Source organism: Phaenicophaeus curvirostris, chromosome 6, assembly GCF_032191515.1.
Source record: "Phaenicophaeus curvirostris isolate KB17595 chromosome 6, BPBGC_Pcur_1.0, whole genome shotgun sequence".
In the NCBI taxonomy this organism is placed as follows: domain Eukaryota; kingdom Metazoa; phylum Chordata; class Aves; order Cuculiformes; family Cuculidae; genus Phaenicophaeus; species Phaenicophaeus curvirostris.
Genome location: NC_091397.1, coordinates 32,595,328 through 32,612,448, shown reverse-complemented (window position 1 = coordinate 32,612,448; position 17,121 = coordinate 32,595,328). Strand labels below are relative to the sequence as shown.

At 35.9% G+C, this 17,121-nt stretch overlaps 1 protein-coding gene across 1 annotated transcript in view; it reads left to right on the top strand.

The window, feature by feature from the left end:
* Positions 1-17,121, top strand: part of CNTNAP2 (contactin associated protein 2) — a 1,119,128-nt gene that overhangs the window by 345,283 nt on the left and 756,724 nt on the right. The window contains exon 2 of the mRNA XM_069859729.1: positions 6,487-6,597. Coding sequence (XP_069715830.1) covers positions 6,487-6,597 — 111 coding nt within the window. The remainder of the gene's footprint in view (positions 1-6,486; positions 6,598-17,121) is intronic.

Sequence of the window (17,121 nt, the reverse complement as noted above, 5' to 3'; positions counted from 1 at the left end):
GTAACAGTTTATGGTGGATTTTTAAAAAAATTTCTCCCGCAGTCAAGAAAAACGCAACAGAATATGCATAAGACAATATGTTATTTAACCACTCAAAATGTACCAAAAGCTGGCACATCTGGCCAATATACTTGACAGACAAGTATTTCCTTTCCCAATAAGAGTAGGACTTCCTTGATAAAGCTTTACTGATTTCTTGCTGACTTAAGAGGTTGAAGCATGAGTTATATTCTACTTGGCATTTGCCAACCATCACCATCAATATCTATTATTTTTTTTAGTAGCCCTTCTGAGGACTATGGAAAGGGCAGGCTTCCTTTCACATAGGCATATGAGAGGTTTTGCTAGAAGTTTATCATACCTTGTAAAAGGCTTGTAAGAAGAGCCAAGGTTGCTTTTGTTGTCATAGAAATTAAATCTGTGATAGGCTGCCCTCAATAACACCTGCTTCTAAGTTTCGGGGTTTTTTTTAGGAGGGTTGCCATTGAGCGTAAGCTGTTTTATGGCATCTCATACTTTTTGGTTAGCATTGCTTTAAAAGTCCATTTGAAACAGTGCATGAAATGTTCTAGCAACTTACGCTTATTTATTCCTACTCTTCAGGGGGACATAGTCTTGTGAATTAAGCAAAGTGGGTTCTAGCATTTTTTTCAGATTATAAAAAAATATTAAAAGTAAGGCTGTCTCAGCATACTAATAAGCTGCAATCCAAACCAGCCACATTAATATTCCTGTTGGTTTTCATTGGAGATATACCAATTCCCATACGTTTTCACCCACATTCCAGAGTGCCCTTGCAATCTCCTGACTGCTTTTCAAAGAGTGCTTGGTGGCTTATTCTTTCTTCTGTTCACGGTACAGAAAAATCGCTCTACACATTGGAATTGGATGAGAGAAATATGTTTAGGATAACTAGCATTTAGCACACAGTACAAATTAAACCCAGATGATATGATTCTCTCCCTTGCTCCCTGCATTTACATTAAAATCCATATTTAAAACCAGAGTATTTTGCATTACAAGTAAAGATTAAAAGTTGCTCTAAATTTTTCTTTGCAATTGACAGCCATTTTTTGCTTAATTAATGAGTTGGATATACTGGTAATAGTTAGGATTGTGGGGTTTGTATTGTAAATGTTCTATTTGTACAGTGAAAATCTGTGAAAAAGAAGTAGTTAATGATTTATGGTCAGAAAACCTAGGCTTTGTGTATTTCTTGGCTGTGATTTTTTTTTTTTAAACACTACTTCAGATTGACTCTTCTGTTTCATATTCTGCTAGTGATTAATTGTAGCTATGCACTATTGGTGCTAATATTGTAGTCATTTGCCTTTTTGCATCTAAGTTGATCAGCTTTTGAATTATTTTCTGACATATGCATGCAGGGTGTAAAGTTGTTATTGACAACATATTTATGTTTCTAGAGCTAGTATCCTACAGCAAAATTATGCTAATGGATTATAATTTGATAGGAGATTTTGACTGAAGATTTTTGAAGAAGGAGGGGTGAATTTGTGGATTTGGGGCTTGGTATTTTTTAAAGGTCTGTTCCTCAGTGCGCACTGAACTATAATGATAGAAAAGCCTTCTCTCCAAAAGCATTCTTAGTAAGTCACCATCATTTTTTTTTCTGGAGAGTGCTGTTCATCAGTATCTGAGTATTTTTCTTGTTTAGAGGCACAGTGCACATCTTAGCTTTGCTGACATAATCTTTGCAAGAGCTTTTAAGAGATACTCCAATGCAGTTTCAAAATATTAATAAAATCAGCTATGACTATAGTATATGTATACTGTTCCCAGTTCTTAACATTTCTCAATGTATAGTTGTTTGTGTGCATTCTAACCTACTGCTAGATACAAATGTCAAGAAGATACAGATGAACTGCAGATTGTTTTTTTCGTCTACTCAGAGTGCTTTGATAAGATATGTCAGCCACTTTACAGGTGACCTGTTTATTGATTAGGATGCTAAGCATTTGAATAGGCTTCTGTGAAGTAGAGCATTGAGGTTTTTTTCACTCCACTTTGCCCACTAAGAATCACTGAAGTCACTGGTATAGCAAGGATTAAACTTTAACAGCCTCCGGGGATGATACATCAAGAGCTTCTGCGAATGTGGTCTGCTTTGTGCTACAATCAAGGCCTGTCCCTTTAAATTGTCTGGTCCCTTTTCCCCAGACAGTTCATGGACTAACTGCAAATTGCAGTTGCCATAGGAAAAAGCAAATACAGGCATGGTGGAAGACAGATATTTCTTAGTCTATCCAGCGTGAAGGGTAGGCTATATAAATAAACTATAAACTATAAACAGACTGTAAACTAAGAATGGACAGGTATCCTTTCCTGGTTTTGTTGCATGTGAACATTGGAACATATGAGAGGCTGCACTTAGTAGCATAAAAGATCCATCTCACCAGGTATCTGGTTTCCAATAGCCAGGTACCTGAGAAATCATGTAAGAACAGAGCAAGTTCATAGAAGTTCTTCCCTTCTTTAGTGTGAGGGTCTTGAAAAATTTGAAGCTTGTGGATTGCAGAGGTTTTGCATTTGTATTTAATGACATTAGATGATCTTTCTTCCATTGATCTTATTATTTGAATCTCAAAGAAACTTGTTCCTGATGGACTGTGCTGTAATTTCCCTCTGAATAGGAAAGTCAAAGTAGCAAATTTCATCATACTTATGACAAAGTTATCAGTTCTTTTTATCTGAAAGAATGAGTGGAAGTGTGGTTTTGCTTCAGGAAGTTAACATTTAAATGGACCTAAGCTGGCTTGGATGTTAATACATCACTGAGATAAATGGTATGGAGGAGAGTTTATTTCTTTGCTGCTACCATGCTGGCAGGATAGTGTGTACTGTAATTGATTAACAGGGCACAGTACATTGACTTATACAGGGAAAGCTATTATATCTCAGTAACAGGAAGGTATATATGATTCTGGGTTTAGTAAGTAAAAAATTGGATTCTGTGGGAAATAACTAAAACTGCTGAAAGAACCAAAGGTACCCAAGGATTTTTTTTTTCTCTTAAATTTGTGGCTTAACAGCATTTCATGTTATGAAGGAAGTTTAAATAGTGCAATATATTTAGTGGAACTTCCATACAGGGCTAGAAATATTAGCTTACGTAAGCAGTCTTGTAACTTTTGTTCTACTGGACCTAAAGCCATGAGTTACTGATAAGATTTAATATCTTTTCTAATGTTTATTCGATTGAAATATAAATATTCCCTATTATTAATACATATTTACAATGATTTTACTATATTTTTAAGCCTAAAAGAGCAGGCAGACTGGATTGTGTGTGTTTTGTTTTTAAACAATGAGAAAGTGAGGTAGTTTTTGTTTTCTTCTTCAGCTTCTTAGTTGGTAGCCCAAATAGGGCATAGTAAACAAATGCAGTTCAAAACAACAAAGAAGGAAAACTGTAATATATCAGCTCTGTTTGGTTTTGCCACACCTTCCCCCCTACTCCATATTGGTAGTTGCTACTAAATGAAGAAAACAGAGGTCTAGATTCTATATTTCAAAAGCACAATTACCTCCAAATGAAGCAGATTTGTGGCTCTGCAGTGACCACAGTGGCGAATGCAGAATGACACTCCCAGTGGGATTTTATTTTTATTTTTCGACTATGTCAGGTTTATCTGTCTATTTCTTTTGAATCCAAGAGGACAGATTAGTGAAGCAGAGAGATAAGGCAAGATGTACAAGGGGATGAGGATTTAGAAACTAGTACTTTTTCAAAAAAAGATTTTTCATATTTCTTTTTTGCCTAACTTCATCAATAGTATCATAAATATAGTAAGTGTCAAAATAAAAGGAGGCAATTTTCTCAATAGCTACTGTAAAAGAATTTCTAATTTCAATTCTACCAAGATTCTACTATTTGCAACAGGTTTTGTTTCTCAACATATTGTCTACAATCCAGGCTGCGGCAATTAAGTGTTTGCTTACCTTTTACTCCTTTTTAAAAGATTTTTTTTTTGTGACTTACAGAAGTTTGTTTTTTTCAAAGGTTTTTTAGAATATCATGACCACTGGCATCCCATTAGTTGCATAAGTAGCAAACATTTTTGTAGCTAAATACTTCGATTCCTGATAGTCTTCCATAAAGATGCAGGTTTTAATCTCCATCTCCCCACCCCCAGTATAAAACTATGAAGAACAGAAAATTGTATGAACAATTAGCTTTAAAAAAAAATACCACCCCACCTCCCCAGGAAACTGAACAAAGGTATATGTTCAACTTTAGCTTTCATTATTAATGAGAATATATTTTTTTCTTAACAGTAAATATTGTGAAAGAAAAGCATAGGAAAAATGCTATAAAGAGAATTTTTAAACATGTATGATTATGTGTTCTACTACTCCTAAATGTTTCATTCCAGTTTTACCTAGACAACAGAATTATTGACAAATGACTTCAAATCTCTAGTAGGTAACACTAATAATGAAGTAGCAGCAAGAAAAGTTTGCTAGCACTACTTAAGTTGAAAGCCTATTTTTATGAACTACCAAAAATATGTTCTAGTTATCTAGAACACATTATCTGTTTAGGTATCTAGATATATGTTCTGTCTAGAACATATTGCCTGTTTTTTGGTAGTTCATAAAAAGAAGCGCTTGAGATCTTTGTCAGGTAACTCAGTCTTTCTGAGATTATGACATTTAGAGCAAAATTTGTAATGAGAACATAAGTTCGTTGCTCACTTCTACTCTGAAATTCTGACTGCTCTACTTGGACTGAAATAATAGTAGCCTGGCACCCAGGGTCTTAAAATGTAGGCCTTTTCTCCTCACTGGAGGTCTGGTCAGTGTGTAACCCGAGTCTGCAGCAGGGGCGGTGCAATGGGAGCACAAGGCACTGTAGCTATTGGGCTGCAGGCTTCTGACCCCATGTGGTGTGTGGCTACAGCCAAAGCAGAGGGAGGAGGGAGGTGAGGAATCTATCTGTTTTCTGGTAGAAACTATAATGCTTAGAATTACTTATTTTCCCTTGTCAAAATTCCATCATTAAACAGCATGGTAGTGAACTTTACAGTCATTGGAATTGTCCTTTAATTCAGTGCAAAGCAATTGCCCTTTACTCCTGCTTCTGCTTTTATGCTGTTATGAATTTTGTTTTCTCCCTTAACAAACTCTGAGGTTTGTGAAGAAAACTTATTTAATTTGTTAAATGTCAAAGTACTGATTCATGAACTAATGTACTTATGCATTTCTGTGCTTCAGTTTCTATTGCTGTGCAACTCATTTTATTTTCCATTATATGAGACTGGAAATTTTAGGAGAACTGCATTATAAATGACTTGATTCACTCACAATCCCATTTTTCCCTTCCAGTTTCTCTTTTGAGGGTAGGATTAATTCCATCTCCACATGTGATCTGTGTGGGCCAAGTCACAGTTTTCTAATTATACCAAAAAATATAAGGTGTGCCTGAATGTTAAATATGCTTCCTATCAGGGTGTTCTAATGCTTTCTAGATGGATAAATTGTGGATGTTTGTACTTAGAGCCGAGCCTGTTTTGCAGAGTGAGTGTTTAAAGCTGACTGCTGAAGTTTACATTTCTTTGTATTGTGGTAGGCTGTACCTGAAATGTAAACTAGTAATTTAACCTACATATTTCATCTGTCTGTTGAAATAACTGAGGAAATACTAGAACAAGGAGGAGTACATTAACTAGCTAAGTGTTTGGAAAATCAAAAGCCATTTCTCTTTATTCTAATTTACAGAGCTTCATACAACAGCAGGAGATTTGTTTTAAACTCTTTTCTTCTTTAGAAAGGCAAAGTTTCTGATTTTGTTTTTCTTCTGTCTTGGATGCTAATATCTAGCTAATAGTCTTTATACTGAGTAAAATAGAAGTGCTCAACTGGATTATAGAAATTATATTTAAAAATGTATGTTGTTTCTTTTTTTTTAGTAAATCATAAACTGTGATGATTCATAGGTATTTATTCCCATACACTCTTTTCTTTTTAGAAAATATTAGATTATTGGCATTTCTATTGCAGAACTGAAAGCTAGTATCTTATCTAATTCTTACAAATCTTTTATTGATTATAATTTTCTGTAGCACTATAGTTTCATGTCACAAAAGCATTCCAGATATATTAGGGCATGCTTTTTTTGTTCATTTCTAGTATCCCTAAGAAGACTGGTAGCCCATGGTTTGGCATTACCGTCACCTAATTTTATTTTAACTTTGTTGAAGTGTTTATTTTCTCATGTCAGGGTGTGTGTCTGAATGTGTGTGTAGTATTTGTTCATTTATGGGTTTTCTTTTGGTTTGGGAGTGTTTTTTGTTGTTGTTGATTTGGTTTTTTTAACTGAAATATTGGGTATAGCTACATGCATTCTCCACACATATAGAATAATAAGACTATATTATTATCCAAAAGAAAAATAAAGGGCACATTGCCTCTTAACATGTATGAATAATGAACAGTGTAAAGTTAATCTGTTTTCTTGTGTTTCAGAAAAATGTGATGAACCTCTGGTCTCAGCATTACCACACTCCTCTTTCAGCAGTTCATCATCTATGACAAGCAGCTATGTGCCAGGGTATGCCAAGTTAAACAAGAGAGGAGGTAAGGGGTGTGCACTAGCATAATCCAGATATTTCAAGAGAAAATGATGAACGATATGTTGAATATGCAAATGACTTGTATATAAAATAATATTGCTTATGTTTGTTCTAACAAAGTTTTTGCTGTCTGACAGATTGTTTTTGGAAATGGAATAAAATTCTATTTCATTGTATTTGACAGTAACTACATTCCATTGAACCACAGGGATAAATACATTACTAATAATATGTAGCAGCATGGGTTAAATGCCTAATGTCAATGGAGCCATATTGTACAGTTGCATAATTGACTTGAGTTAAAAGGGCATACCTGTGTTCATTGCATGAATGAATAGTTGCAAGGTCATGGTTGCTGGAGCAAAACTGAACACCTTTGATGTCCTTTGTTGATGTTACTTGTTTCCCACCTTAGCAATGACTTATTGTTGTTCAGCTTTTTCTCTCACCACAGAAAATTCACCATTTGCCTGTAGTTTCGTAATGCAATGAGCTGTTGTTCAGAAGTAAAAAAGCTACCTCTGTTTTGGGGACTGGAAAAACAGGTGCATAAGTTTGATGGTCTATCTGGTCTAATTATATACTTATAAGTATAAAGGGCATGGCAAATTTATTTCATGGTCTGAACACAAGTCTTTATCTTTACTCATAGGAATTTTCATAGCTTTCCCTGTTATTTCAGATTACCATTTTGATATCAGTCTCTAAATTAATTTCACAGGAATGATACATTTAAACATAAAACTTTAGATCAACAGAACATTACTATTCTGAATCCTACTGATTTTTTTTTCATAAATAATAGAAATGTAAAGGTCCTAAAACCTAAAATTTCAGATTCTTGGGTAATTAGCTTGTGAATCGGTACAAAATATAATCTTTACCCAGAAATACATTTCAAGGGTATAATGAATTGACTTAGTGGACCTAGAATTCGGAAATACTTTCACTTCAGGGAAGAAGAAGAGAGACCAAGTCGCTACAGTGCCTTGATCTTCTAAATCTTGAAGATCTATAATAATGGCTGCCAGACCAGTAGAAGATAGGGGGGTTTGCACTGCAGCTTTATGTTTTCTGCTTTTGCAGAAAATATGTTGCTTCTGCCTAGATGCCATATTCTGCCTCTTTGAAAAAAACGCAAAAAAACATTGAAACAAAAGTGTCATTCTTTTGTCTGTGGGTGTTTATAAACAAAAATCTTAAACACTTTTAAATGGTGGAATACCTTTGAGGTTAAAAGCAAGATCTGTGGCATCAAAGCCATAGCCTAGGCTGCTTATGTTGTCCACCATTTTTTTATGCTGTGTTTGTGCAGTTTCTGAGTTAAAACAAAGCCATGAATTTACCATTAGCCTAATTGTAATCTTGTTTAAAGAATAATTATTGGCCTAGCTATTATTATAAAAAAACCCCCAGACTATATATGCATACTTCCTTGGGTCTATCCTTTTTGCTGGTATTACACTCCCGCTGTCACAGCTCCTCCAAGTCTTATGGCAGATGACTATAGCTGAGATAGGGGCTGCATTGTCAATCTCCCAGACTTTTTTTTACTGCAAGGAGGACACAGATGTCAATGATGACACTGACCAGCAGTATCTGCTGTATGTTCATTGTGTTTGCAGGGAATGGGGTGAGGGGAGCTGCACTATGATGGGGGACAAGCTGGAGACATGGTCAACCCTAAGGCAGGTAGTGTCCTGGCTGCTGGGGTACAATCCTCTGTGCACAAGCAGGGTGTGCTGTGCTGATGGCACCAGCAGGTTCTGCCAGTTGTCTGGAGATCATTGTGCAGGAAGGAGTAAGTCTGGTGTGATGTTGAGCTAGGAAGGTCAGTCCACAAAAGGGGAAGAAATGGGCTTGCATACACGTAGGACATAGGTCAGGTAGGACCTAGGGGGCTGAAATAGGACCACCAGGACTATGGGCAGGGGGGTTGGGTCCCCAGAGGGACTATCAGGGCCAATTATGGCCTTTAGATACCCTCAGGGCCCTGATTTATCTTTGTTTATTAGTCTGTAACTGTCTGAATTCTCTGTATATGTGTGTTGCACGTGTGTGTAATTCTTGTACTTTGATCTTTCTCTTGTCTTTCATTCTCTAAAATCAGTCTTAGCCAGCTCCCAAGGTTGCTTTCTTCTAATGCCTGGTAATTGACCTGGTGAGTTACTTATGGCCCTGCTCCGTTTGGAACCATCTTGTGGCTATACTTTCAATACCTCCACAGTATATTTTTATTCTACAGTAGTAGTTTTTTCTCTGCAGTATTTCTACTTTAGATACAGAAATATATCAAAATTGTTATACTGATAGTCACTAGCCCATGCAATCACATAGCTCAGTTAAAGGTAAGACAGATGAGGCTATGTGACTTGGTTGTTAGAGAATTGCTATTATGACTAAATAAGCTAAACAGAAGCTGAACACAAGCTTAGAGAAAATATGACTTATGAGCTCTGGTCCTGCAGCCCTGCGGAGCTGATGCAAAGCCTGTAGTCTGTAGGTAACACTGGACATTTCTTTGGTTTTAGGCCTGCAGACTAGTAGATAACATTTATTGTTTCAGAAATTTAGAAGACAGCTGCCGAATGAGAATAGATGCTGTTTCATGCTGTCTTTGGGATTTAATTTCAGTTGTCTTAATTACATAACTTTTAGGAATTCTCAGCCTTTCTGTTGCAATATGCCTGAACATAGGTTTTGATAGGCTGTTGGGTCATTTAGTTTATGCTTCAACTGTTCTTTGTCCAGATGAAAGAAGTCAAGAGTTCAATTCTAAAACATTGCTCATCATTTAGGCTGTATTCTACTGTATCTGATCAGAGTTCATTTGCATTCTGTTCCCTGTTCTAAAATATAAAAAAAAAATCATTAGAGTCTCTTCAGTAAAATAAAACTTTGCATCAGCTTGGTGGGCAGGATATTCATATTGATTTTAGATGACTATTTCTCCTTTTAGCTTACTAGACTTCTTATTCTTTTGTAAGTGAAAGGAAAATCAGATATTTGGAATTTAATTTTTTTCTTTTAATTGTATTTACCCTCCCCTTTCTTGCCCTTGTAATCACTAAACTGCAGTTTCTTTTAATGATGTTTGTTTAGCAATATGGATCTACAGTATTGCCATTAATCAAACATAGTTGCATCTCTCTGCTTAAATAGTAACTTCTTTAAATTATTGTCATCCATCTCATAATACCTATAGAGTTTAGCCTATGTGTTTTTCAAAATTGAAGCTTCGGTATGTGCATTACCTAACTTTACTTTCCTAACTCTAATGCCAGTAACAGTACTACAGAATTCAGGAATCTGTTTAACATAGAAACTCAGCCTTCACTGTGTTTTTGCTTCTGCTTCTACATATGATGGAAAATAGTTCAGTTTTAATGCTGAGTTATTTTACAATATCATGGAATTACAGATAGTGCTAATCAAACCTGTAAAAAGGAATCCATTTTTTTTTCTTTCCAAAGAATCATTATCAGCTAATAGGTTTCCAACTTAAATGTGCTATTTAAACCATTCTGTGCTCAAGTCATTAAATAGAAAGAACTCCACATCCTCTAGCCCCAGACCCTTTAAATTAAGGAAATATGCATTTGAAAATTCTAGTCTCCAGCTGAATTACATTTTTTCTTTGCCATTTTCATGGCATTTCTCTCTAGAATAGAAAACACTTCAGCAGGGAGTGTATTTTATTCTATTGATTGAGACACTGATTTACTGAACAGTCACATCATGTTAAGGTTACAGTTGTGATTGAAGTTGTTCTGTTTCAGTTCCCTGCTGTAAATTTGCAAGAGCACAAATCAAAAAATTTAAATTTATCAGCAGTTTTTAGGGGGCTTCAGAAGCAGAAAAATCTACAAATTTGTTCTAAATGTTTGAAATCACTTTGTTTACAAATCCCATAACTAGTGATCTAGGCAAATGGAACTAAAACTTCATGGAATGGTATTGATCTGGAAACAAAACCTCCAGGATGTATGTTGAGGGTATTTTGCTTTTTCAGTATATGAGAATATTTTGCATTTTCCACAGCTGTCTATGCAAAGCCCCGTAAGCCTTTCCTGACTTATGGATTAGTACATATACTTCATTTAAAGGAAATGCAGATTTGATGGGCATAGTATAACTTGATTAGAAAAGTGAACCTCACCTAATCTATTTACTTGGTGCTTTGTAATCTTCTGTGTTGCCTCTTCTTCCTGTTCTGAGCTTAATTTCTTGTTAGGCTAAGCGTGGAAAAATAGGAGAAATAACCCAATCTTTTTTGGGGTGAAAAAGAAAGTTATTTTTTATTAGAGGAAAAAAAATGATGAATACAGAAACAAATATTCAGACCTGTGTGTCTGTTAGTCTCTTGAAATTCATTCTGAAATGTATTAAAATTTTGAAGCCCCAGTTTCTATGTCAGGGAGTAAGTGTCTCTGATTTATATAATTTTTACAACTGTGAATCTATATTTCCACAATCACAAAGAGCCAGAGGCCTGGGGATGCAATGCATGTGCACGTTTCACACCAGTTGTCTCCTTTACTGATCCCAAATGCACTCTTAACTGTCTCATGGGCTGTTTTCCCTCTTCAGTCATCCTGGATGCTTTCAATCCTAGCAGCTATGCACAGCCAATAAAATGCTTTCATTTTGTTGTCATTGAAAGAATTAGGGAACAAGAAGGCCCTGAAAATGTAGACTATTTTGTTTTTTAATCTTTTTGAGCAAAGGATGGTGGTTCCTCCACTGCACTACTACTTATCAACACATTTAACTGGAGTTAGTACTAGGTGAAGCAATTGCTATCTTTGTCATGCCTGGAAATAAGGGGTGGTGAAGAACCTTTGTAGCTTTATGTGTAGCAAAACTTATGTAGAGGCTGGAATAATGCAATGAATTGCATACTTTGGAAAAGGTGGAGCGTGGTGACTCCTGACTTCTGTTAAAGCCTCATGAGCAAAAGCTTGGACTTAAAAAGCTAAATGGCCCTGAGTTAGCAGCTGTTCAGAGAAAGGTTGCAGTAGTTGGATTCTATCAATTCTGTCAAATCTTTCCTTCTGAAAGTAAGATAAAATTTATTTTTAAACAACTAAGTGCATTTTTAAACAACTAAGTGCACTATACTGTATTGTAGGGTTTTAAAATATTTTTTTAAATTATTGAAGTTACTAGTGTGTTGTTAAGTGCCAGTATAACAAAGGTGCAGATTATTTTTGAACAACTGTGGCTTATATGAGAAAACAAAGCACTACAGAAAAGGAGTGCACATGGCTTTTCTTTTTTCTCTCTATCACTATTACTTCTATCTAAATAGATGTAAACATCACTAAATTGTTGAATACTAAAAAATCCTAAAACTTTTTACTTTGGATGAACTTCTTAAAAAATACTTTGAGTATTCTCTCAGTTATCAGCTCACATTCTATACCTACGTAAACCAAACATTACTAAGTGTATTTGAAGAAATATGGGATTGTGTTACCTTTGAGAAAAATGTTTGATTTTCCTTTTCAAAGTGACTGACACAGGAGCCATTCACATTGGCATGTAAATATATGCTATTAAGTTCTTGACAGCACTGTAACACATTTTAACTGAAATCTAGTTAGCAGACTAGACAAAAAGATTTTAGAGTTCCTTCTGGTTTTGCCATACCTATTCTGCAAAAGTGGTCTATTTTTCTACCACCTTACTTACATCAGAGCAAAGGAGAGTTTTCAATCAGCTTTTACAAAATCTTTCTACAGTACCTTTGCATATGTGACGTCAAGGTTGCAAAGTCTAACATCTTATGACCTGCTATCAGTAGAATCAATGGACTGCATCACATCATACGGAGGATTCTTAGCACACATTTGATAGAATGCATTATCAATCTTCTTTTAATGGTTCCCAAGCTATTGGACCTTATACTTCTCACTAGTACAAGAATTAATGCTGCCCATCATCCACCTCATACCATTTTAATTTAGGGAAGAAATTCTACATTATTTCAACATAATGTAATATTATATAATATAATTGGAGGCTGTTTGAGTAGAATCTCAGAACTTCAGAAATAATCCCAGCAGATAGTGAAAGGATGAAGGTCATAAGGAATCTTTGGATGTACAGAAATTATGTTTTGCACAGGAGTAAAGAAGAAGAAACTTGGCATCCAGGGATTGCTTTCAAGTCCAGTATTAAAGGTGAATCTGAAGCTACGCTGTATTGCTAATACAGGGGGAAATTTCTGCAGGACAGTTAATGTTCAAAAAATAGTCTTTTTATCACCACTGTGTAACTCCTGTCTAGGTTTTCATATTGCTTTTTAATCAGAATGCTCACCTTGACATGTTATTGGGATTATTGGTGTGCCTATGAAATAAGCATCTGAAATTCTAACTATTGGCATAGGTGTAATTTAGACAGTATGTTTTTTCTTAGTGGAGTTTTAAATGTTGTCATGTGTATGGAAGATGCAAGAGCTTATCTATAATGGGACATCATTCTTTTGTTTCCCAAATCATTTCCTTTAAGTCAATAAGATGCAACAGCCCTTTCAGTATAAAAAAAAAGTCTTGTGAGAGTCTCACCTGAGAAGAAATTGGGGACGCTTAGTCTAGGTCTTCTTTGGCATGGGTATTAAAACCTCCAAAACAATAACCGGTATCACTGTTTCGCCAATTCCTAATTACTTTTCTATAATGCTAAATGAAAAGAATTTAATAGAATTATAGAATGGTTTGGGTTGGAAGGGAATCTTAGAGATCATCCAGTTCCAAGTCCCTGTCCATAGGCAGGGACATCTTCCTCTAGACCAGGTTGCTCAAAGTCTCAACCTGGCCTTGAACACTTCCAGGGATGACACCCTTGACTTCTCTGGGCAACCTGTTGCAGTGCCTCACTACCCTCACAGGAAAAAATGTCTTCTTAATATCTAATCTAAATCTTCCCCCTTTCAGTTTAAAACCGTTACCACTCATCCTATCCCTGCACTCCCTGATAAAAGACTGCCTCTCCATCTTTACTATAGGCCCCTTTAAGTACTAGAAGGCTGCTATAAGGTCTCCCCCAACTCTCTCTGACTGTCCTGTCATAGTTTTTCTTTTGACAAAGTGGACATAAAAGGAGCCGTCTGCATCAGCCTGAATTCTGAGAGATGTTTGGACTTGTCCATTCATGGGACTTGCCAAGAATTCAGGTTGGGGAATGAATCTCAAAGGAAGGAGGTGGTCACTCTGCCTTAATGTCATCCAGATAGAGACAGTGGGGAGTTAATGTGCAGTAACTGTGACATTAAATACTCCAGTCTCCTTATGTCAGTAGGACCTTTGGGCTCACTGAGAATACCTGTAGGCAAAATAAGTCATATTTTGATTAAAACCCTCTTAGAGGAAAGTTATTACAGAGTTGCCGGTAGTTTGTAAATTCATTGTTCAGATAACTGAATGCTGTCTTTTCAAAGTAGGTAATGGATAGAGTAGCATAAAAAATTATAATAACCGTGAGAAAACGAGTAGTATAATGCACTTAGCTTTTGGCTGTCTGTAAGAGTTTTAGTGCATAAGATTTTTTTAAATCATTAAAACACTAACATTAACCTCTGGATTTTTTTTCTTTAAAAATTCTTAAGTAATACAGGCTCAGCTCATAATTTTCAATTTTTTTTGGAACTGGACAGAAAAGTCTTCTAGGGCTTTTGTCCTCTCATGGCTGTTATTTCATTGCCGTATGCCTTATCTGCCTCATATCTCACCACTTAAATCAATTTTGCTTATTCTTTACCTTCAAAATAAATACAATAGCTAAGCACCCCACTTTGATTTATATTGCTACTCACTTCAGTTCCCTGAGTGCTTGTATCTCTGTTTTCTGCCAATCAGTAACAGTTGTTACTGATTGGTGCTCAGTTGACCTTAGCAATTCTTTTCTGTTCTTCAGTGGTCTGGCCCTAATGAAACATTTGTCACAAATATCTGCATTTTGTAGAAGGAATTCTTAAAAAATACAAATAAAAATGTTTCCACAATCTCATTTATCTGAAACAACAGGTTCTTTTAGTCTCTGTTCTTTATATGAGGCAGTAGGAAAAACATGCACTTCAAGAACATAGCATATGTTGTGAAGGGCAGGAAAAAGAAGTATCAAAAAGGAGAAAGCACTGTGCAGGCAGGTCAGAGTGATGTGTTTAAAAACTTTAAAAAGGAGAAATGTTTCCCTTTTCATTCTAAACACATTCCAAGAAACACTTTGTGCTAAGTTAAGTTCAGATAATTGGATAAAAATAAAGCATCATTAGCTTATGTTAATTTACCATAGCCAAATGAATAAAGAAAGCATGACTGTTTTTTCCAGCTCCTAACTGATTTATTAATTAAAGTGTTCAGAATACCTAATTGGCTTGTTTAAGACTTGTCTAGATGGGGAGGAGAAAAAAAATAATACTGAGTGTTCTCTCAAACTTTGTGCATGAAACTTTCTAGAGTAGTCATTTGCAGAGACAGCACTTCCAGGTGCAACTGGAGACAAAAGGCAAATGACATCTTTCCACAGGCAGCCAGGGCCACAGATCCACGCTGGATCTGCTTAGCAGCAAGTTTTTTTTCAGAAAAACTCAACTTACTTCATTAATTGTTTCGGAAGCTTGTGAACAGCTGACTCTGGCAGAAAAGTAGCTGTCCTTGTAGCAGAGTGGGTAGCCTCAGAGACAACCAGACTGGATCAGTATATCGCAAATATACTTTTCCATTACACTTAGATACAGGTGCAAGTTTGGCTGTTTATCCCCGGAATAGCCAAATTCAGCACTCTTGGCTGTCCTGAAAGCCCAGAGTTTAATTTGAACATTTCTTAAGCAGCATTGAAACATTAACCTGTAAATAGTTAATAAAATTTGTTTAGGTGTTCTTACTGGCTTCATCTCTATTGCTGTCTTGAAAAGGCAGATCTGATCAGCTCTCCAGCTCCACTCAGAATACTTTGATTCTTACTTGCATTTGAGCAGGAGCTAATGGTCTTAAATGGGAGGTTGCTGACAAGTTTATGCCTGAGCTTTAAAGGCATTATGGTATATCTGGTCTTTTCCTTACTGATTGCAGTCAGCTGCTTCAAATTTCACATGGATGTGCCATGCCCATAAGATAGGTTAAAGATTCTCACACTCTTTCTAAATGTTGTTAAACTTGTATTGCTTTTATTTGGTATGTGTTTCAGAAGCATTCACCAAGTTTATATTCACAGACATATCACCTGTACATGAATTGAGGTGTTAGTCAGCTGATGCATTGGCGTTAGTGCAAGAGTATTGCCAGTGGCAGGTTCTTGCCTGCATAAAGACAATTTTTCACAAAAGGACACCAGTCCTTGTAAATTAGGCACTAATTTATATAATCAATCCATTTTAAGATTGCAGGCATTACCTCTGGTGTCTAATTTAAATTCTTAAAACAGGGAGTGGAGTTCTATCTGATTTAAAAAGCTGGCACACTCTAAATTTTAGAGTTAATGTAAAGGATGAGGCTTTGGCTGAAAAAATGTGCAATAATGACACATTAGATTTCTCCTAGATGCCTTCTGAATCCAATGCTTCACAAGGAAATTGCCTGCACCAGTGTTGGCACATTTAACAAGCAAATTAGAAAACTTTGTATTCCTCAGGCAATGGAGCTACTGTGTTTGCACAACTCAGTAGGAACATATGGTATTATAACAAAAAAAAAAAAAAAAAGGCATAAGAAAATTGGCCCGCCTCTTTTGACAGTTCCAGTACACTGAGGAGCAGCAGTCTGACAGTTTAGATATGCTAGGCTAGGTTATATATATGGATACTTAGGAACAAGATACAGGGATATCTGAAACTCATCTAGAGTTGAGGCAAAAATGCAAGTATACAGAAATGCACTGTCAGTTTTTTCCAAGGTAGGTTCCTCTTGTCAGGCACTATGAGCATTTCACCCTCTCCTGCATGCAAAATCCAAGTTTTCATTACATAAATGGATGTAGTACGACAGGGTAAGGTAGCTTCTTCAAGCACAGCCTCTCCCAAATAAGTCATAAACAAGTGTAAATGCTGGTAGAAATGGGAGCTATTTCGCTACCATTATAACCTCCTAGTACAGTAATATGCTGAAAGAGAGAAAAGAAATAATGTGATAAAATGAGGCTATTCACTGCAGGATGGGAAGGTGCAACCATTATTCATGTTTCAGCCTTCACAATTAGACTTAGATTCACAAGTAACTCTGAGCTGCACAGTAAGAGACAGAAAATTAGTACTCATTTTTCTGTATGTGAGTTATTGCCTAAGTCGCTAAGAAGATCTCTGTGTCTAGTAGAGTCTGACTAGGCATCTAGTCCCACATCATAGATTTGCTGTTGGTCTTTGTTTTGTCTCACTTTCTTAGATGAAGTTACTTTTAACCTGTTTTTGTGTGAGACTCAGTTTAATATTGATAAAAATGATACAGGCACACATGCATTTGAAAGAAAAAAATGTGCATCAACTCATGCTAAACAAGATCACTTACTTACAAAACTTGAGCTTTAGAGA